The sequence below is a fragment of the Malania oleifera genome, chromosome 10 (assembly GCF_029873635.1).
Source record: "Malania oleifera isolate guangnan ecotype guangnan chromosome 10, ASM2987363v1, whole genome shotgun sequence".
In the NCBI taxonomy this organism is placed as follows: domain Eukaryota; kingdom Viridiplantae; phylum Streptophyta; class Magnoliopsida; order Santalales; family Ximeniaceae; genus Malania; species Malania oleifera.
This window is the reverse complement of record NC_080426.1, coordinates 4,684,876-4,708,088: the sequence shown is the minus strand read 5'-3', so window position 1 is coordinate 4,708,088 and position 23,213 is coordinate 4,684,876. Positions and strand designations below refer to the sequence as shown.

Here is a 23,213-nt window from a genome sequence, read left to right as displayed (position 1 = left end):
GTATTATGATTATTCAGTTCTCAGTATTATGTATGAATTACAGTTACAGTTTATGCAGCATCATGATTATTTTAGTACTTCAGAATCATGATAAAACAAATATATATATATAAATATATTATATGATATTAGACCTTGTTAGACTTGCAGCTACAGAGCACGGTATCGTTGGTATAGATACTATGTTACTTATTTAGTGCAACCACCTATTTAGATAATACGTGGTAAGGTCGACTACCTAGGTCCTTGAAGAGGTTAGGCTCCCCATCCAGATATGGGTTGAGGTGGGCAGGTCAACTAACGGAGTTCAGTGATTTATTCTTAGTTGGCCAGTTAGGGTAAATCTAGCCTACGGGCCACACAACCCTATCATGAGGGGGGGCCAGTCATGACACACAGATAGCCATAGGGAATAGTTTCAGTTATTATTACATACGTACGAATTTACAGTAACAGGGACTATACTTATGTAAACTAGAAGTATTTGAATTATAACCATAATACTGTCATGTAAGCAATAGGGAAAAAGGGGTGATGTATTCTATAATTTGTATTGTACTTTTGTACTCAGTTATTCATGTGTATATGAAAACAGATTTCATGATATATAGTAGCTCATTTGCCACACACTAGCAATATCATATTTCTCCTTACTGAGCGTTGGCTCATCCCAGTGTTGATATATTTTTTTCAGGTGATCCAGGTAGGCGAACAGACCAGACTCGCAAATAGAGGGGTTTTAGTAGTGCCCTACCAGAGAGTGGGTATGTTTTTGGGAGTGTTTTTGTACATCCCAGTATAGTTGAGGGAATTTTTGGGAAAACAAATATATGTGTATATTTTGGGAAAACATGGTAGCACTCTGGTATTGATATTGTATGATATGGATATGTTTATTCAGTTTATGCTTTTCGCTGCTTAGGTTTATGATTGGGTTTTTCCCCAGTATGCTATCAGAGCACGTAAAATATTATAGTATGGAAAAAAAAATATAACAGTTAATTAAGCAGGTCGTTACATCCCTGGTACACACGAGTCCAGAAGGATTATGATCTGCTGAGCTGGGATTTGTGATATTGATTTTATTTAAAAAAAATGTGAAAATTAAGCAGGTCATCACACCTTCATTTCCCATCTGAACAACTCCATAATTTCCTATGGAATAAGAAGTGAAGAAATCTCCTCGAGAAGTGACATGGAATGACGCACCAGAATCAATAATGCAATCAGTCTCTGGACTTGTCAAATTAACGCAACTTTCATCACAAACAACCATGAAATCACCATCAGATGCAACTGAAGTTGTGTCTTCAATCTTTTTCTCAAAATTTTTCTCTTTGTTTTGCTCCTTGAATTTCAATTTTTTACACTCCCGCTTCATATGCTCCTTTTTATGACAATAGTGACACTCAATATCTTTTTTTGAAACTGAGTTGGACCGGCCTCTTGATTTATCATTGCGGTGACAATATCTACTTTTGCTTCTGCCTCTCCCCCGATTTTCTGTCACAAGTGCCTCTAAATGAGAAGAGCTAACTGATTTTCTTCTAATTTCTTCATTCAACAAGCTGCTAATTACTTGGTTCATAGTCACAATTCCATCGGGAGCCGAATTACTAACTGTCACAATCAAAGTCTCCCAACTTTCCAGCAAAGAGCTAAGAAGCATCAAGGCCTGCAATTCATCATCAAAAGCTATTTTCACAGTAGCAAGCTAATTGATAATATTTTTCATCTTATTCAAATGCTCGGTAATAAGACCACCATCTTTATATTTCAAATTTACCAAGTTTCGGAAAAGAAAAGTTTTATTCGTAGCCGACTTTCTATCATAAAGACCCTCTAATTTTTTCCACAATTCACGTGCTGAAGTTTCGGTAGAAACATGATGAAAAATACTATCATCAATCCATTGCCAGATAACACCAACGGTTTTCCTATTAAGCCTATTCCACTCATCATCACTCATGTCTTTAGGCTTTCGGCTATCACCCTCAATAGGCCCATCCAAATCTTTGCAAAATAAAAGATCTTGTATTTTTGTTTTCCAAGTTACCCAATTGCTTCCATTGAAACTAATCATACGGCCAACATTACCATCCATGATTTACACAAATTTAATGCATACAAATAACACAGCTCTAATACCACTTGTTGGGAAAAAAATTATATACAAACAATTCCCACAAGTAAATCAATGTAGTAATGCAAATGATTAAAAATAATAATAATAAGACACAAGAAATTTAACGTGGTTACCTCAAACGTTGAGGTATGTTCACGGGGTACAGCGGTCCAAATCCACTATCACCAAATATGTTGTACAAAGTGGATACAAATGGCATAAGCCTTACAAATACACAAGAGTGTATAAACAAATGTAACAAGATGGGAATGTCTCACCGAATATTCTGAACAAAGCTCCCTAAAGAACCAACCAAAAATAACACATCCAGCAAAATACTAATATGTTGTAAATAATAAATAGCTTAAGTTGCAGGAGTGACCGGCGGAGCTACTGCAGAAAATGGAGAGGATGACTGGCGCTGATGCTAGTTGCAGGTGGAGGGAGCTTGTATTGAAAATCAGAGAGTGGAATGGCAACAAGCAGGAAAAGTGGAGATAAAAGAAAAAAAAAGGAGATGAAGGGGCAGCTGTTGTTCTTGCACGTGAGACCTTGGTTTTCCATTCAAAAAGCATGTTGCAGCTATATATATATTTTGAGAAGCCAACAAACATTAAAGAAACCATTTCAATTGTTGGGCCCCATAAGGAGGGAAACCTAACATAACATAATTCATATCCGACTCATTTAAGTTACGAATTTATGATGGTTTGGATCAGATAATCTGTGACGGATGACGGATACTTTGTCATTTTCATCCCTATTATAATTTTTTTTACCATCTAATGAATAATTTATTTTGTAACACAGTAATTAAAATTATTTTTAAAATTATAATTTTGTAATATATTAAATATTTAATAAATAATCATAAAATTATAATTTTTTTTATATTTTTTCAGAGCATGAATTTATAGACTTTTATTTTGAAATCGGAGTATTTAGGTCTAAGTTTGAATGTAAGCATATGATAGACCTATAGATGCATATACTAATACAAGAATTGAGAGTATAAGACTACGTCTTGGTCAATAAAGCTTATACTAATTGATTTGATGTCCAATAGGTATGAACATATGAGATTATTAGTTAGCGAATAAGTGGATATCCATTAGATAAAATTTTAAATCTGTCAACCGACTCATACGGATAAAAAAAGTTCAAACCCTATTTGACTTATTTAATGTGTAAATCACTTTTAAATCAATTTAAACGGATCGGATTTGGTTCAAATTAACATATTTGTATTCATTTTGTCATATCTAATTTGTTGGAAGGGAGATTGACACTCAAGGGTGTCTTACCAATATTGTCTTCTTAATTTTTTATCATTTTATTATTTATATATATATATAGTAAAAAAAAATGCAATTGATGCCTATCAAATCAGGAATATATATATATATATATATATATATATATATATATATATATATATGATAGCACTAATGTGACAACACATCATTACAAAGCACAGCTTGCAACAAAACAATGAAAGCAATTTCAAAACCGCGTTGGCTAAAAGGTTTGAGGCATATCTGGTGCTGCACAACATATTAATTTGAGTGAGAAATATTTGGAAGGAACATTCTTGCTATTAATATCTAAACTAATTAAAATAATTTGAAATTTACATAATTGGGATTCGCAATAATTTTTTTATTTTCCACTTGCCTGCGTTTAAATTCTCATGCGTTAGCTTGTGATTGGTGTGAGTGTGAAAGGTACACTTCATGTGGAAAAAAATTGACTCACAAGTCTCTAAGATTATTAGTCCGTGTGATCAGAACAAAATCGATGCTAATTGTTCAAAACCGATGCTAATTGTTTCTTGCATTCTCCTTATGTCATGGCGAGTCAAATACTTCATCCACTATCTTCTTTGTTATGTAAACCATGATTAGAAAAATAATATTAATCCAAGTACTATATATACATTTCATCCACGTGATTAAAAAAATAATATTAATCTATTTATACGATTAGGATTTTCTATATGATTGAGGATAAGTATTTGTGTTTCTATCTCTATCCCCTCCTAAAAAAATTAAAGCATTAAAAAATACTATCATAATATAGACCTAGTAAAGTAGATCGGGTCGGATAATTTGTGACGGATTTGGCAAATTATCGAGTGAGAATATTACAATCCATATTCAACTCATTTGATTTGTGAATTTATGACGATTCAGATCGGATAATCCATGGTGAATAGGGGATCTCATTCCTAGTATAATTTCTTTTAACCATCTAAAGAACAATTTATTTTGTAACACGATAACTAAAGTTATTTTTAAAATTATAATTTGATAATATCTTAAACATTTAATAACTAATCACAAAATTATAATTTTTTTTTTAGAGCATGAATTTATAGTTTTTTGTTTTGATCACAAGAATACTGAATATTTGTGCTTGAGTTTAAATGTGAGTATATGATAGACTTAGAGACGCATATAATAGTGTAAGAGTTGAGAGTGTGGGACTAGACATTGGTCAATAGAGCTTATGCTAATTGATTTGATTTGTAATAAGCACAAACATATGAGATTATCAATAAATTGAAACATTAGTCGTTAGTAGTTATGCGGATATCTATCGGATAAAATCTTAAGTTTGTCAACTGATTCATTTAGAGGCGGATAAAAAAAAATTCAAAGCATATTCTACTCATTTAATGTGCGAATCAGTTAATCAGGTCGGATTCGATTCAGATTAACGGATTTTTATCCATTTTATCAAATCTATCATAATATTTATTTGAGTTTATTAACTTGCAATAGTAATCTCATGGTTATAGTTAAGATCGTATACAACTATTTTGTTTTTGGCAAAAATATTTGTTTCAAGGGTGAAAGTTTAATATTATTGATTACATTGGATTATTTTTAATAATTTGCCATTTTCATGTTGATCTATTGTCCACAAGAAATAAAAAAAAACACAATTGGTTTAGTTATTGAATTTGTAATTTTCATGCATACATTTTTAGATGGCTTGGTTTTTCAATTTTTCGAGACTTAATTAAGGAAAACAACATTAGTAGGTGTACTTTTAAGAAAAAAAAAATTACATTTTACATGTAAAGCTTATTTATATATTATTTTTGGAGGATCATTCTTATCTTTTATATTTCAAACTTTACTTCTACTCTAGAAAAAATTTTGAAAACTCTTTATCTATTTATACAGATAAAGGAGTCATAATTCACGCATGTTAGGTAATTTAGTTAACAATCACTCTACCATTGAGCTATTAAGGAACAATGGGGAGATTAAATTTCAGTTCCTTCGAAAATGGTAAAATTTTTGACAAAAAAAGAAAGAGTTGTTTTGTTAGATTAGTTGTTCAAAATTTTTAGTCTCTACCCGAATGATGTATGATGTAATATTTTAATATTAATTAAACAAATTCTTTATACATAATTAATTCAAACAAATTACTAACAATTGACATAATTACTCATACATATTGATGAGAACCTTTTCATAATAATTTTGTTGTTGTGAAGAGTGGAGTTTTTTCATTTCCCAACAAAAAAAAAGGGAAGAAGTTTAGGACTAAACCCGAAATAAAGGCCGTAAAATCCGACCCAAATTTATGAGTTGACCCGAAATCAACCCATTTTCTGCGGGTCCAGTGGACTCGGGTACTACGTCACAGACTTGTATATAATCCAGCTCGCTTATTAAAGCAAATAAGCCGCTGCGAGTGGGACACTGCGACGGGCGTTTCGGAAGCGTTCAAGTCATGTCCTCGTTTGCCGACGCGTTCGTGCAGCCCGGTGGCGAATCGCGCCCCGCCGGGTCGACTCGTCCCTTCGACGATGATGGCTACTTAGGCTACGACCCCCGCCTCGCATCCCACCGCTTCGACTCGTTCTCCAATTTCGCCGAGTCGGAATCCGTCAAGGACTCGGTGGGCGATTCGCCGATCTTCAACAGCTCCTCGTACGTTGCCGGTGACGACGTGTTCGTGTCGCAGCCGGTAACGGACACTCCGTCTCCTCCTTCGATCTATGCCGCTGGTGGAGGATTCTCATCGGATCAGCCCGAGTTCTCGACGTTCTCGCCGGAAGCGAACGGGAAGGCTTTTGATGGAGGGTTTGGTGGAATGGACGGTCCGATTTTGCCGCCCCCGTCGGAGATGCAATCTGACGAGGGTTTTGCTCTCAGAGAATGGAGGAGGTAATTGTAGGTCTTGATCTCTGTTCTGTTTGTTCGCTTGGTTAGATCTGCGTATCGATCTGGTGAATTCGCTTCACTATTTGTATATAGTTCGGTATTTGAGATATTTTTAAGCTGTTCCTTTATTCGTTTGAGTAGATTTTGATTTTTCTTCTTCTGATCAGCATGAACTGCCTATGATCTCCATGGTAGGAGTGACTGGACTGTAAATTGTTTGTTTCTTTTGAGCTCAATTATACTGACAGGTGGTAGCGAAGTTACTGGACTCTGAATTGTTTGCTTCTTTTGAGCTTTAGTATTATACTGATAATTGGTGGAGACGTAGTTGTGCGTGCTTAAAAGGATCGGATGAAGATTGTGGCCTGTCTAGTTGTGAAAAAACAGTTGCATATTTCATTTCAAGATTTCGAAAGAATTGCAAAAATTCCACCTTATTTTTTTAATTTTCTAATATTTGTTTTAAAAAATGGAAAATATCGTTATTTTTTGGCTATTTTTGAAGTTTACCATAGTTAGAAAATTAAATAACATGGTGTCTGTTTTTAATGCTTTGAAAAATAGAAAATAGAAAATGAAAACTGCTACTACTCTAGTGTATATCATTTCTATTATCGATTTTCTATTTTTGATTGGGTACAGTAGAGAAACAGATAATGGCAATGCATTTGTTTATTTTTCTATTATCTGTTTTTGCAAAAATATCCGAGACCATTTGGTATCACTGTTAAAAATTAAGAAAAAAAAAAAAAAAATAACAGAATGGAAAACTAAAAGCTAGAACCAAAGAGTAAAACCGAAAACCTGCAACCTGTTTGGCTGATATTCTAACATTAAAAAAAGTAAAAATTTTGATTGAATAAATTCTCATGATTGTCCTTGAATCAAATAACAATATAAATTTATAAAAAATATGACAAACAATAAAAGTGTAAAAAAATAAAAAATAAAAATATTATAATAAAAATAAAAATTATTATAATTATTTTAATTAATTAATATATTTCAGAATTCACTTTACAAGAACACTCTTATTGTTTATCACAATTGAGAAATTTATTTGTGAAATAAATTATTTAATCCACAAAAAACAATTCTGGATAAAGTATTCTGACCCACGTGGGAGCTTTGTGCAATGGGCTACCATTTTTTTTAATTTTTATAAAGTATTCTAATAACACGTTGCCAAAACAAATAAAAATCACAAAATTTGATTTTTCAGTTTTTCAAAAATTTAAAAACCAACAATAGAGACTGAAAACTGACAACTTTAACAAACATATTCTTATAATCCATTTCTTCATTGTATAGAAACGAAAATTAAAAATAAAAACAATGGCAAACAGACCCCCAGATTTATGGCATTTAGCTGTTGTGGCAACCTACTCTACTAGAATTGACTTTAATTGATTAAATCATTTTTTTTATATGATATTTTAATTTTAACTAAAAAATGACAAATAATTTTAAAAAATATCCATAGAATTAGAAATTTTGGAAAAAAGAAAAACAGTCAGAAAAATCATTTTTACTATTTTTTCAACTATCATTGACAAGAGCATTGTTTTGGAGCATTAAAAGCTAACTTTAATGATATAATAATTTAAAATAATTTATAATTATTTTTATTATTTTAATTTATATTATTTTACATTTTTTATTGCTATAATCATATTTTCTAATTGTTATTTGATTCAAGGACAAAGCTTGACATGATTTCATATTAGTTTTTTAGTTTGTCTTAATTTTGGAAATATTAATCAAATGCTAATCTTCAATTTTTAGTTTTTGTTTGATTTTTAGTGTGTTTCTGATTTTATTTTCATAATTTTTTATAGTGGTACCAAAAAATACTAGGCAATCTTATAGTTTTTTAAGGGTAAATAACACTATAAGTCCTTAAAATTTTCACTAAACTACACTTCACTCCTTAAAGCTTAAATTGTTAGGGTTTGATCCTTGAATTCTCATATTTAACAGTTCAAATCCATTTTATTCAATCACAAATTGAAACTCCAACAATGGAATCGTCACAATTCAAACTTCAAGGGATGAAGTACAATTCGGCGAAACTTCAAGGACTGTTCTAGTTTATCTTTATATATATATATATATATATCTTAGGTTTTTTGGAGCTATTCATGTATTATATTAGATATCTAGTTGCTTGAATTTTTTTTATTTTGTATGGATTTGATTTGATTTCTTTTTTTAAATATTGATGTAAACTGATGTTTTCTGTAGTTTTGTCTGGTGGCAGGTTTCTTTGTTTTGATTATTTGCTTAGAATCTATAAACAATCCTTTTAATGTAAATTGGGGCATCTACAATTGATCTTTTTCTGGCAAAGCATTTGACATTTCCAACTACCATGACCTTATTATGAATAAGTTAGCTTTAACCCACTGCTTTTGATGGATAGATCTTTTTCTGGCAAAGCATTTGACATTTCCAACTACCATGACCTTATGATGAATAAGTTAGCTTTAACCCACTGCTTTTGATGGATAATTGGCTATATGTACTTCCAAAATATTGTAATCTTTATGGTTATTGAGAAGTTTTCATGATGTACTATGCTTTAACATCCAGGCAGAATGCGATTCAACTGCAAGAGAAGGAAAAGATGGAGAAAGAAATGTTGAGCCAGATCATAGACGAAGCAGATGAGTACAAGATTGACTTCTACAGGAGGAGGAAGCTTACCTGTGAAACTAACAAAAACACAAACAGGGAAAAGGAGAAGGTAAGGCAGAATATTTCTTTTTAGACGTAAATAAATAATCTTGCATTTAAACCTTTTTAATTTGATTACTTAGCTGCTTACTAAGTGGATCTCCCACAAAACTACTATTACTGCATGCACAAGTGAACTTTTGGAAGCTTCTTTCTCATTGCTTTTATTTTTTCCCAACTTTTTGGATTCAAACAAATGGAGAGAGAGAGAGAGAGAGAGATGTTTGAGTGATGAAGGAGAGAAAAGTCTGTTTGAGTGACTGAGAATTTTATTCGAGTTCAGCATGGAATCATAGTTGAAAACATACTGCGATCTGACATAGCATATCCACTAATCAACCCATATTAGTGGTTTACCGTACTACGATTTAGATTGGTGTATCAACTAAGTCTCCCCCCAAGAACCGTATACATCTTTAGTAGGGGTGTAATTGGTTCGGTTATGCACCAAACCAAAAATAAAACTGTTGTACAAATCAATGCGCACTGTGCGAAAACCGATCTTACAATGCAGCAACCAACGATGAACAAAACAGAAAACCCAATCACACAGATTATAAGAAAGACAATAAAACAATGACACAAATGATTAACGTGGTTCAGTAATACCTACGTCCACAAGAGCAAACGATTATGATATTTTCACTATCTTGTCAAACAAGGATTATAACAATTGTAAATATGCCAACCCTCTTCAACCCCCGAAGGTTTTCCCCCTTGAAATCCCAACCTATTCAACTTCCCAATTTAAAATTCAAAAACAGCGTTGAGCAAAACCGTCGACAATTTCTTACTGCGACTGAAACTGTCGATGATTTTAGACAAAACGTTGACTGTTTCTTCCCGAGACCAAACCGTCGATGGTCTCTGCCAAAACGTCGACGGTTTCTTCTTGAGCCTGACTTTGTTGATGTGACTTTGCAAACCGTCGATGGTTTCTTCTGCAAACTAGCTTCTTTGTTTTTCAAACCATGTTTTCTTTGTACATGCATTCCATTCAATATATGAGTCACATATTACAACAATCTCTACCTTAGCAAATATGCACCCCTTAGGAGAAAATCGAAAACATAACCTGCAGCTCCACCTGGGACAATAGGTTGGGACGCCTCTCGTCTAACATTTGGAGACATTGATCAAGTCGAAGCAATGCTTGAGCTTATCCGTGCTAATAGGCTTTGCCAACATGTTTGCTGCATTCTCAGAAGTGTGAACTTTCTTAAGCAAGCGTTCACAAGAAGAAACCAATTCTCGAATCCTGTGAAATCTCACATCTATGTGCCTAGTCCTCGAATGATACACCTGGTTTTTTGCCAAATAAATTACACTCTGACTATCACAATGTAAGTGAAATCCACCTTGTTGAATACCTAGCTCTTTGACTAATCCTGTAAGCCACAATGCTTCCTTGGCAACTTCAGCCACTGCCATATACTCCAACTCAGTTGTAGATAGTGCAACTAGAGACTGTATCATGGACCTCCAACAAATAGACCCTCCCACAAAGGTGAACACATACCCTATTTTAGACCTCCTGTCATCCAAGTCTCCTGCATAGTCTGCATACACATATCCCATAACTGAAGGATCACTATGTTGCCTGCCGAACATGATGCCATTGTCTGTAGCACCCATCAAGTATTTGAAAATTCACTCGTCTGCATCCCAATGTTGTTGACCCGGATTTGAAATATACTTGCTCACCACACTGACAACTTATGTCAAATCCGATCTTGTACATACCATAGCATACATTAAGCACACCACTGCACTGGCATATGGGACTTTGACATGTCACGAGCATCATCATCCATCTCTGGGCACTGGGCGGTAGACAATTTAAAATGGTTCACCAATGGTTTTGATGGGGATCAGCATGCCCTACCTATGTCATTTTCAAACATTGTGACACGTGGACGACCTCCAGATATCCACATTTCCTTTGATAATATGTTGACACATGGACGACACCCAGATGTCCACATTAGCTCATAATTATTTTGTAGATGATTGAAGACTTTTCAGTGTGAGAAAGACCTGAGTAGAGATGCTGAAGGAAGTTCGAGTTCAAGACCCATGTGGGCCCCACATTTTAGATGGTAGGGATAAGCATGCCCTACCTATGTCATTTTCAAACATTGTGATAGGTGGACGACCTCCAGATGCCCGTATTTCCTTTGATGATATGCTAACACATGGACAACCCCAGATGTCCACATCAGCTCATAATTATTTTGTAGATGCTTGAAGACTTTTCAGTGTGAGAAAGACCCGAGTAGAGATGCCAAAGGAAGTCCGAGTTCAAGACCTATGTGGGTCCCACACGGCTCCATTGGGCCCACACGAATTGGGCCTCCCTTTGACTTTTGTTTTGTATTTAATTTGTAAACATGCAAGACAACTTGCTTGCATGTACTTGTCCTTAGTAAGTTGTGTGTTAGTAAATTGTGCTTAGTATTTAATATGTCTTTGTAAGTTGGAGTGTTGTAAGTTGTGTGAGTATTTATTATGTCTAGTAAGTTGGTGTCTTTATTATTTGTGTTTCCCATGCTTGTATGGAAATTGTAAGCTTGTTAATGTTTTGTCCCCTCATGTTAGCTATATATACCCCCTTCATTGTAAGAACCATGTAGAGAAAAAAGTTTGAATATTGAATAGAATTCCTTTTGTTGAAGCTTGTTTAGCTTTGTCCAATCGTACGATTGTGTAGTGTGAGGCTACGTCGTTCTCTCTAGAGATCAAGTGGTGAGAGACCACTATCTATCCAGCGATTCCATCTCCTTCACCTCCCTCTTACCCCACATGACCTCCACCCAAATACACCCACATGGCCAGCACCTTCATATCCCCACAGGGCCACCATCATCACTTTACTGCATTGCTGCGTTCATTATTGGTATTCACAAGCTTGCACAAAGGACCTACGGTGTGATCCAGCTGTGTGTTGGGTAACGTCTAGCATCCATTGAAACTTTTGGTAAATCAGTATTTGTTTGAACCTATCTTGCTAAAGCCCTATCTTCAATTTCAAAAATTTAATATTTGATAAGCCTTTGCATCCATAGACTTCAATATTTCAGCTTGCTAACTTGAAATCAATCGTGGAATATTGTTGTGCTCAACTTAGAATTTTATTCTTGAAATATTCAAATAACTTCCTTGCTGCATCTAACTTAATACTTTTGTGAAATGCACCCTTTCAAAATTTCCCAACATGTGAAATGTCCTCTGATTTATAGTGTTTATGTTTGTTAATCTAATTCTTAATTTAAAGTGTATTGAATGTATGTGCTTGTGAGGGTTGAACAGTAGGACATAGGCCACCCTTTCCCGTCCTACATCATCTTGGTATCAGAGCCTAGGTTAGAATAGGTTAAACCCTCAAAGTCCCATTTCCTTAGCTCGCAGGATTTTAGTTTCAGACTAAAACAGCCTTAGGATTTTACCCAGAATAGCCCACCTATATTCTGAATTTTGGATATTTGGAACTTAGTTTGGCTAGGTTTACACTTGACCCTACTTTGTGTGACCAAACACCATTTCAAGGGCTTCCCTAGTGTGTCCGAATCCTTCCCCGACCCCTAGGATGTCTACTCAAGTCAAGAATCCTTACCGAGGTCGTAGGATTAATGATGAAAAAGGACCACATACGCTTCCTAGAGAAAGACCTACCCTCCTTCCACAAAGGCGAGTGAATCATCAAGATGACTTTGCAAAGAGACCCCCACGTCATGAGCCCTATGTCCAACATTGGAATGATGAGGACTATGACGTTGATAACTTTCACATTAGGAGACCTTATAGTAGGGACCATCATGATCCTTACAAGGATGCAATAAGGATAGAAGCCCCCACCTATGATGGGCAGATGGATTCTAAAGTCTTCCAAGATTGGTTGACTGGGATGGATTCCTATTTTGATTGGTGTAAGATGACTGACCCTCATCGGGTTAAGTTTGCAAAAATGAAGTTAACGGGGCAAGCCAAACTCTATTGGATAAATGTCAAGAGGCAAGAAGCAAGGTAAGATCATAGACCCATGAGCATTGGGATCTAATGAAGGATAGATTAAGGGAGAAGTATAAAGAGCACCTTAAAGATCAACTTTACAGCTTGCGTCAAGGTAGCATGACTGTTACAGAATACATGAGTCAATTTGATGAGTTGTCTATAAGATGTGATGTCTATGTGACTATTAGTCAACAGATCTCCCGATTCCGCCTAGGATTAAAACCTGAACTGAGGAGTAAACAGTTTCCATATCACATTGAGTTCCTTTGAACAGTTCTATAATTTAGCATATGACTTTGAGCAAATGACTAAAAGGCCCATGAGAAAACGGTTTGATACCTCTTCCAATGAGTTATACTTGTTCAAGATTCAGAGTTATGATAAGTCCCAACCAGCACAATCAGGTCTAGACACCTCTCGAGAAAGCAATTCCCCTGTCCAACAATCTATGGACAAAGGAAAAGCACCTATGAACTTGGCGCTTGAAAGGGAAGATAGTAAGGAAAGGAAGAAGGAAAAGAAAGAAACTATTGGTGAATCCTTGAATACCATAAGTAAAAAGTTGTGTGAGCAGGAAAGTCAAGGTACCAAGGTAGTGTCAGTGGATGTTCCTAAGGAAACTGAAATACCCCTTCCTGAGAAAGAAACACCCTTAGAAGTATCATATTTGGGTTTAAGGATGTCCTATCTGAACCACCTAGTGAGTTACTTCCCAAGGGGAAAACTCTACATGTCACAGATCTTGTTCCAAGTTCATCTTTGCCTCATTTATCACATCATAGAGTGAACTTGAGAGAAAATGAGGAGCTGAATATACAAGTGAATGAAATGAAGGAACATGACTTTGTTCACAAGAGCTTGAGAGTTGAAGTAGTGAATAGGAAGCTTGTAGATCTTATTCAACTACCACTTAAGTCTAGAGTGAGTAAGCCAACTGATGCTTTGCATATACACAATCTACACTCTGAAATAAGAATGAAGGTTAATTTGGATTTTGAACATTATAAATCTCGTGTTGATATATATTGCATGTTGAAAGAATTTTCAAAGGGTGATATGGTTATATTCCGTATTCGTCCTGAGCAGATTCTAGTATTAAAGGTAATGAAGTTACATGCTAACAAGATGGATCATTTCAAAATTTTTAAAGAATACTGATTTCGATGTTTACATGCTTAATATTCTTGTTGATTTTAGCATAAGCAATGGTTTCAATGTTGAAAATCTAATCCCATCTCTTGTAGCATCTTCTTTTATGGAGCCTTCAAATTCTAACCCTGCAGGTGACCCCACTCCATTTCCCACTCCTCTTGAACCCAAGAACTCGAAATTGCTTTTGCCTCAACCCCTACCCATTCCCAAGAACCTTGATGTAATCTTGGATGACAAAACAAAGTTCACACCATCAAGATCATACCAAAAATTCTTGGTAGAGCGGAAAGGTAAACCATTTCCTGAAAGGAGCTGGAATCTTAAGGAAGACCTCCTTCATTTTAACTTGAAATGTTACTCCCAGTACTTCACCTCTGATTCTTCGAAGAAGAATTCTTTTGGGCCCGAGAGAGATGATAGGGATCAGCATGCCCTACCTATGTCATTTTCAGACATTGTGACACGTGGACGACCTCCAGATGTCCACATTTCCTTTGATGATATGCTGACACATGGACAACCCCCAGATGTCCACATCAGCTTATAATTATTTTATAGATGCTTGAAGACTTTTCAATGTGAGAAAGACCCAAGTAGAGATGCCAAAGGAAGTCCGAGTTCAAGACTCATGTGGGTGTCCCCACATGGCCCCATTGGGCCCACACGAATTGGGTCTCCCTTTGACTTTTGTTTTTTATTTAATTTGTAAACATGCAAGACAACTTGCTTGTATGTGCTTGTCCTTAGTAAGTCGTGTTAGTAAATTGTGCTTAGTATTTAATGTGTCTTGTAAGTTGGAGTGTTGTAAGTTGTGTGAGCATTTATTATGTCTAGTAAGTTGGTGTCTTTATTATTTGTCTCCCATGCTTGTATGAGAATCGTAAGCTTGTTAATGCTTTGTCCCTTCATGTTAGCTATATATACCCCCTTCATTGTAAGAACTATGTAGAGAAAAAAAGTTTGAATATTGAATAGAATTCCTTTTGTTGAAGCTTGTTTAGCTTTGTCTAATCTTACGATTGTGTAGTGTGAGGTTACGTCGTTCTCTCCGGTGATCAAGTGGTGAGAGACCACTATCTATCCAGCGATTCCATCTCCATCACCTCCCTCTTACCCCACATGACCTCCACCCAAATACACCCACACGGCTACCATCATCACTTTACTGCATTGCTGCATTCATTATTGGTATTCACAAGCTTGCACAAAGGACCTATGGTGTGATCCAGCTGCGTGTTGGGCAACATCTAGCATCCGCAATGTCTAGCATCCATTGAAACTCTTGGTAAATCAATATTTGTTTGAATCTTTACTATATCTTGCTAAAGCCCTATCTTCAATTTCAAAATTTTCATATTTAATAAGCCTTTGCATCCATAGACTTCAATATTTCAGCTTGCTAACTTGAAATCAATTGTGGAATATTGTTGTGCTCAACTTAGAATTTTATTCTTGAAATATTGAAATAACATCCTTGCTGCATCTAACTCAATACCTTTGTGAGTGAACCAATTAGGACTAAATTTTGGACAGCATCATACACCCTTTCAAAATTTCCCAACATGTGAAATGTCCTCTGATTTATTGTGTTTATGTTTGTTAATCTAATTCTTAATTTAAAATGTTTCGAATGTACGTGCTTTTGAGGGTTGAACCGTAGGACATAGGCCACCCTTTCCTGTCCTACATCAGGTTTACTAACCAGTTTTGTATTATCCATACTAAATCTCTCCAACACCCTCTCAACATAGCTATTCCAAGATAACCACAATCTTCCTGTAGCTTTGTCCCTGCGAATATCCCTCCCAAGAATCTTCTTGGCCGCACCCAAATCCTTCATGTCAAACTCTTTGCTCATCAGAGTTTTCAACTGATTAACGCCAGTCATGTTTTTCATAGCAATCAACATGTTATCCACATAAAGTAACAGAAAAAAAAAAAAAAAAAAAAGTAAACCATAATCAAGACTCTTCACATAAACGCAACAATCATTCTCACACCTCCTGTAGCCAATTCGGATCATGTAGGAATCAAATCTTCTGTACCATTGTCTTGGAGATTGCTTCAGCTCGTAAAGTGATTTTCTCAGTTTATAGATCAAGTGCTCTTGTCCAGGTTGACTAAACACTTCTGGCTGTACTATGTAAGTTAGTTCCTCCAAATCACCATGGAGAAACATTGTCTTTACGTCCATCTGCTCCAAGTGCATATTGAAATGCGCCACCAATCCTAACACTACCCTGATGGAAGTGTGTTTGATCATAGGGAAGAAGATCTCATCATAATCAACCATTTTCCTCTATGAGTAGCCCTTTGCTACTAATCGAACCTTGAACTTCTCTTCTTTTTCCAATACCGCTTCTTTCTTCCTATACACCCATTTACATCCTATCGCTCTCCTCTTCTGGAAGTTCCACCAACTCCCACACCTAGTTTTTATGCAATAACTCCATCTCCTCCATCATAACACCCATCCATTTGCTTTCCTCTTGGCTGTGCACCGCCTATTGAAAAGTTGTAAGATCCTTGCTACTAGTAATGAGTGCATAAGGCACTAGATCATCAAATCCATACCTAGGCGGTGGCCTGATAGTGCATCTAGGTCTATGTATAGCTATATTGTGATGATGCTGGTCTCCCGAGTTAGAACTCCATATTTTCTGAGCATTATCATCTCTGCCCTGAGTCTTTAACTCCACCTGCACTACATGCTCATTGTTGATGCAGTTTTTTGGAACCTATTTCTCTTCTTCTTCCTCTTGAGTACGCTGCAACATGGTTTTCTCATCAAAAATCACGTCTCTACTGATCATCACCTTGTTTGCTTTTGGATCTCACAGCTTAAACCCTTTCACACATTTCTGATACCCCAGAAAGATACACCATCTAAACTTTGCATCAAGTTTCGATCTTTCCATTAGAAACGTGCACATGGGCTAGACATCCAAACACTCTCAAACCAGAGTAATCTACCGCATTGCCTGTCCACACCTCCTCTGTAACTTTCCCATCTAGTGATGCCCTTGGCGATCGGTTAATCAAGAAACACGGCATATTTACTGCCTCTGCCCAGAAGTTCTTTGCTAGTTCTTTACATTGAATTCTGTTAAATCCATACGTGAAATTCGTACTCCCAAACATGTTTAATGTATTAGTGGGTGCTGTGCTGAGCTGAACCTGATGTTTGTTGTGAATTTATTTTGTTTTTTGGTTGAAATCTTGGATTGGGGGACTCAGAAAAGCATGCTTTGGTCCTTCTATGCTAGGGCTTTAATGGAGTTGGGTTGAGTTTTATCATATATTTTTTTTATCAAGTTTGAGCTTGGTTGTAAATTAGGTCTGAATATACTAATCCTTGGTTTGGATAGGCTTAGATTTGATTTTGTATTGAATTTTAATAAAATGTAATACAAAGTTATATTAAAATTTACTTTAAAATTCATCCAAATTCAAAACTAAAGTTCAGAAATTTGTAACCTAATTTAATTTCATTGGGATGTTAATTGAGCATGCCATGCTGCTCGTACAACTCTACGAACCTTGAATCAGCGTGCTCAATTCCATTGTCTGTCCTGAGGCATTTAATCTTCCTCCCAGTATGGTTTTCCACCTTTCCACAATTTGAGTCTGATAAACGTCCTTGACTTGTGCCATATGAAGTACACCCGGACTTTTGTGAGTAATCGTCGATAAAACTCACGAAGTATATATGTCCTTCCCTTGATGCAATTCAGCCTGCATGTTTTAACACCATTCAAAAGATTTCTATTATGAAGTCCGTCATCCCACGTTCACTCATATGCCCTAACCGCATATGCCACAAGATAGTATTGTCTGACTCAGACTTTGCAGCTGCAGCTCCACATACAACTGTGGTACCCAGCAGTGCATAGATATTTCCTACTAATTTTTGTCCCTTCATCACTGTTAAAACGCCTTTACACCCTTCATTACCCCACTTTTAGACTCGTAACTAAATTCGTTATAATCTAAAGTGCCCAATGAAATCAATATCTTCCATAGATCCGGTATATGCCTAACATTACATAATGTTATCACAACACCATCAAACTTTTTAATTCTAATATTTCCTATTCCAACCATTTTGCATGAAACGTTATTTCCCATTAGAAAAGAACTAGAATTTACTGACTTGTAGGTGCTGAACCAATCTTTATTTGGTGTCATGTAATAAGAGCACACCGAATATAGGATCCAAGAATCTGTGAGGCGATCTAAATCCGATGAAACAAAAAGCATATCACCATCTGGACAATTTGGTTTTATGCACCCTTTTTTCCCGTACTTAAAACACCGTATGTCATTCTTCTCTTGGATTGGGACCGAGATTTATTATTATTCAATCCGTTCCGGAACTTGCTTCTCCCACGTTCCTGGCTACCTTCACGACAAGCCTTTCGCCTTGTGAAATCTCATCACTGGCTTTCTTCCTCTAATGAAAACCTAACATAGCGCTTGTGATCTCCGAATTCTGGGTTTCTCTTTCCTACGTCAGGCTTGTAACCAAATTTTCATACGTATGAGACGCAGGTACGGAATTCAATAGCATCAACGCCTTGTCTTCTTCCTCGAACTACCCGCATCAAATCACTGATAATCTGATTGAATACGTTAATGTATCGGTTCAAATGTGAACCTTCTGTCATCTTAAGCTAATTTAAGCTAATACAATTTCTGCTTAAGATACAACTTGTTTGTCAATGACTTGAACATATACCGATGTTCCAATTTCTGCCAAACTGCCGCCGTAGATTCCTCATCCATGACGTGATACAACACGTCATCAACTTGACAAAGCCTGATAGTAACCACAACCTTCGCTTCCAATTCCTTCCAACTTGTTTTGTCCATGCCTTCCGATTGACTACCGTGTAATGCTTTCACTATACCCTATTGCACTAACAAATCCTTAACCCTCCTCTGCCATAGTCTGAAATTTTCCAATCCGTCAAACTTGACAACGTCAAACTTTGCAGAAGAAATCCTAGCCATTGTAACCAATTGTTCTGATATCAATTTGTTGTGCAAATCAATGCGCAGCGCGTGGAAACTGATCTTTCAATGCAGGAACCAACAATGAACAATACAGAAAACCCTATCACACAAATTATAAGAAAGACGATAAAACAATGACACAAAGGATAAACTTGGTTCGGCAATGCCTACGTCAACGTGAGCAAACGGATGTGATATTTTAACTATCTTCTCAAACAAGGGTTACAACAATTGTATATATGTTAACCCTCTTCAACCCTCAGAGTTTTTCCCCCCCAAGATTCCAACCTATTCGACCTCCCAATTCAAAATTCAAAAATAGTTCCGAGCAAAACCGTCGAAGGTTTCAGACAAACCATTGACGATTTCTTACTGCAACTGAAACTGTTGACGGTTTCAAACAAAACGTCGACTGTTTCTTCTGGAGACCGAACTGTTTCTTCTTTGTTTTTCAAAACATGTTTTCTTTGTACATGTGTTCCACTCAATATATGAGCCACATATTACAACACGAACCGAATCTTGCGGTTTTTGGAATGCCTGAACTGAAATCGAAATCGAACTAAATTTATTATCCCATGGAAAAATGAACATTCGGCGGTTCGGTTACGGTTTTTGACCGATTTTCTAAATATTCAACACTTATTTTCACAAGGGTGGTTGAGAATCTATTGGGCATTTTGATTTTTTATAATGTTTCATAATTTTAACAAAATAAAATCTGTTAAATAGTTTAGACAGCTGAGAACGTGTTGGTCTTGTTGGACCTTTTCTTTTTGTTCCTAATTCCTGCTAGCTTAGTAGCTCCCACAAGCCATCATATGCAAATTACATATCAATTAACCACAATTAAGTAATATGGATTAACTTATTATATGGACCAATCATAATTAAGTAATCAGATTAATTTATATATATAATTTAAATTAAAATCGGTTTTTTCAGGTCTGTTATACTTTGAAAACTGAAATTGAAGCCGAAAATCTATACTTTCTAAAACCGAAACCGAATACCAAAAAACCTAACCGCTTGTGATTTCGGTCCGATTTTCAGTTTTTCAGTAATTTTTGTACACCCCTAATCTTAAGTAGTGTACCACATTCCTGTACCCATATTCTGGAAACGTACCACACTCGTGGTAACTATGATTTTAGTGTTGTTGACCATGGGGTGAGGTTTTCATGGAAGTATATAGAATATATTGCACAAGCAGGTGGGAAATGGAATTCTTTGATTGCTTAAAGAATGAAAACCTTCTTGACAAAGTAATCCACTTGACAAAATCACGCAGAGGACATTGCACCATGGTTGCTGGATCAAGAAGTTGAATGTCAAGATGAAAACATTAGGCATTGAAGTACAATTGAGCGAAACTTAAATGACTAATTGTGCATTTTACCATTATTTAAAATGTCAAGATGGATGATCATCTTCACACAGGTCTATGCGAATTAGGAAAATATAGTTTTGAGTATTGATCGACAAGTTTAACCTGATTTGTACAGTTATTGATGTAGATCTTGGAATTGTAATCTCACATTCCCCTACGCATTGGGCTGTATCTTGATTTGTTGCAATAGATGTTGCTGATCTGATGCATGTTGAGATGCAAAAGAAAGAGAAAAAAGAGATTACGAGATAGGAGAGGAAAAGAGATCCTCGTGGCAGAAAAAACAAAAGTAAACATGAGAAAACCCAAAAAGGAAATAAAAACAAACAAAAACTAACAAATTCTTATTAAGAAAACCCCTCTCTAAGCCCTTCCATTTGTAATGGATAGAGCTCTATAATCTTGCTTGTTCCTGCTGACTTCTAGTTGTTTTTCTTTTAGCTCCCATCCAATTGAACTTTGTAAGGATCAACAGTATTGTTTTAGTGCCAAGAAATATTGTCAAATTTCCAGTTTTTCAATAGAAACCATTTTACAATGATGCTCTTACTTGGAAGTATGTTAGTTGATTTAGTTATAGCTTTTGATAGTTGAGAACTTGAGATTTGGTTTTTCACGCTAGTCATGCATGCATGATTACTTTAGATGTATAAGATATGAATCATATGTTTTGTTGGTAGCAAGTTGTCAAAATTATTGCTGTATTATAAATTATAATGTATGAACTGCTTAAATTACATATAATTTTCCAGCACATGATATCAGTAGAAATTTGTTGATGCAATCTTTGTATTATGGTGCATCAGCTAACATCAAGTTGTATTGCCAGTTTAAGTTGAGGTGGGGCCCAAGAGATAGAAATGATTTGTACCACTATCTAATGCTATAGTGGGGACTTCCACTGATTTTATTTTTTGTTGGACTTGGAAAGTTAAGAACAGATGCTTTGTGATGGATTCTGTTGATTTAACTTTATGCCCATGAACTAGTATCTGACTCATTGTCAGACACATTATTATGCATACAATGTGTATTATTGTTGCCACTATGATAGCTGATGTTTGTCCTGTGCATAATATTGCTTGCCTAACCTGGTGGCATTGAATTTGGTGGTTATGTTCGTAGTTCATTCAAGTGCAAAGTGTGTTAAAAGTATCTTGTAGTTCATTCAAGTGCAAAGTGTGTTAAAAGTATCTTTCAGCCGAACCAGTGGGATTTGGGAGTGAAATTCTTATTTATGAGGAATACTCTCTCATAAGCTCCTTCAGAAGCATGTCCAATTTCTTATTGTTCTAAGATGTGTAATAGTGATGAATCTGCTTTTCCTTCTGGTGTATCAGTTATTCGTGGCCAATCAAGATAAGTTCCATGCTGAGGCTGATAAGAATTACTGGAAGGCTATTGCTGAACTCATTCCTCGTGAGGTTCCGGCTATTGAAAAGAAGAGGGGGAAGAAGGATCAGGACAAGAAGCCTTCTGTAATTGTCATCCAAGGACCAAAACCCGGAAAACCTACTGACCTGTCGAGGATGAGACAGATACTCTTAAAGCTGAAGCACAATACACCAGCCCACCTGAAGCCTACTCCACCGCCAGCTCCAGCCCCAGCCAAAGATCCTAAAACCAGTGGCTCTGCTGTTGCTTCTGCACCCCCAAAGGCTGCAGCTGTTTCTCCTGAGGCTGTAGTTGCTGCTTGATGGTTTTGCCGTAGCCATTGTTCTTGTGATTGTGAAATTCGGCTGTAGGAGATTGCCCTTTTCAGTTTGTTGGAAATTAGTCCCTTTCGGATTTTCAGTTGGGTATGTCCAGAAGTCTAGTTTTGATCCAAATCCCACCTGCCTCTTGCCCGTAGGGCTACTCTTTACCTTCTATTAAAAAAAAAAACCAAAAATATAATTGTGATAGGTTGCATTATGTTGTTTATTTATGTATAAAAACATAATTCTCCAGACAGGGTTTTCGTGCTGGTTTATCATTATTATAGTATGATATATTGCATTTTGGTTTCCTCTTAATACTGAACATGCCTGGTCTAGACGTGTTAAAACTTTTGGGAATTTGGCAATTGGAGAAGTTATTGGACGTGGCTAAAACTAAAGGGAGCTTTTGGTAAAGAGAACATTGGTCTTGGCTTGAACTGAGAACCCTTGTCACTGTAAGAACCCAACTAATATTAGCTCCCTCCCATCACAAATTTACGAGGGACCAGGTTTAAAATTGAATCCTCGGATTTAAGTGTTGGGGAGGCTTGGGATAGGATTTGAATTTGGTTGCTCCTTCTGGTAAGTCCTTTAAAGTGATACTAAAAACCCAGTCAACCAAAAAAAAAAAAGGAATCTGATGAAAAATGACTCAGTGAGCAAGCCCTTGCTCTCATGAGCATTGTTAACGATCCCAAAATATATCCTTCGATTTGTACTGTAGATTTCTCCTACTCGGTAGGGTGGTCATCATTTGAATTTCACTAGACGTCAAGCAAACGAAAGAGCTGTGCAGTGCAGTGCAGTGTTGAAAGTTATGGCGGGCCTCTACCTCTCTTCATTTTTAAAATCCAGACATAATTCATTGATGCCAGAAAACCCAAATCTGTATGGGCAAT

The 23,213-nt window shown here is 36.0% G+C and overlaps 1 protein-coding gene across 1 annotated transcript; it reads left to right on the top strand.

The window, feature by feature from the left end:
* Window positions 1–5,781: 5,781 nt before the first annotated feature.
* Window positions 5,782–22,629, top strand: LOC131166832 (clathrin light chain 2). The gene is made up of 3 exons (XM_058125423.1): window positions 5,782–6,312; window positions 8,902–9,055; window positions 21,955–22,629. Exons 1-3 carry the CDS (start codon window positions 5,876–5,878, stop codon window positions 22,309–22,311), a joined length of 948 nt encoding a protein of 315 aa, XP_057981406.1. The 5' UTR covers window positions 5,782–5,875; the 3' UTR covers window positions 22,312–22,629.
* The last annotated feature ends 584 nt before the right edge of the window (window positions 22,630–23,213 follow it).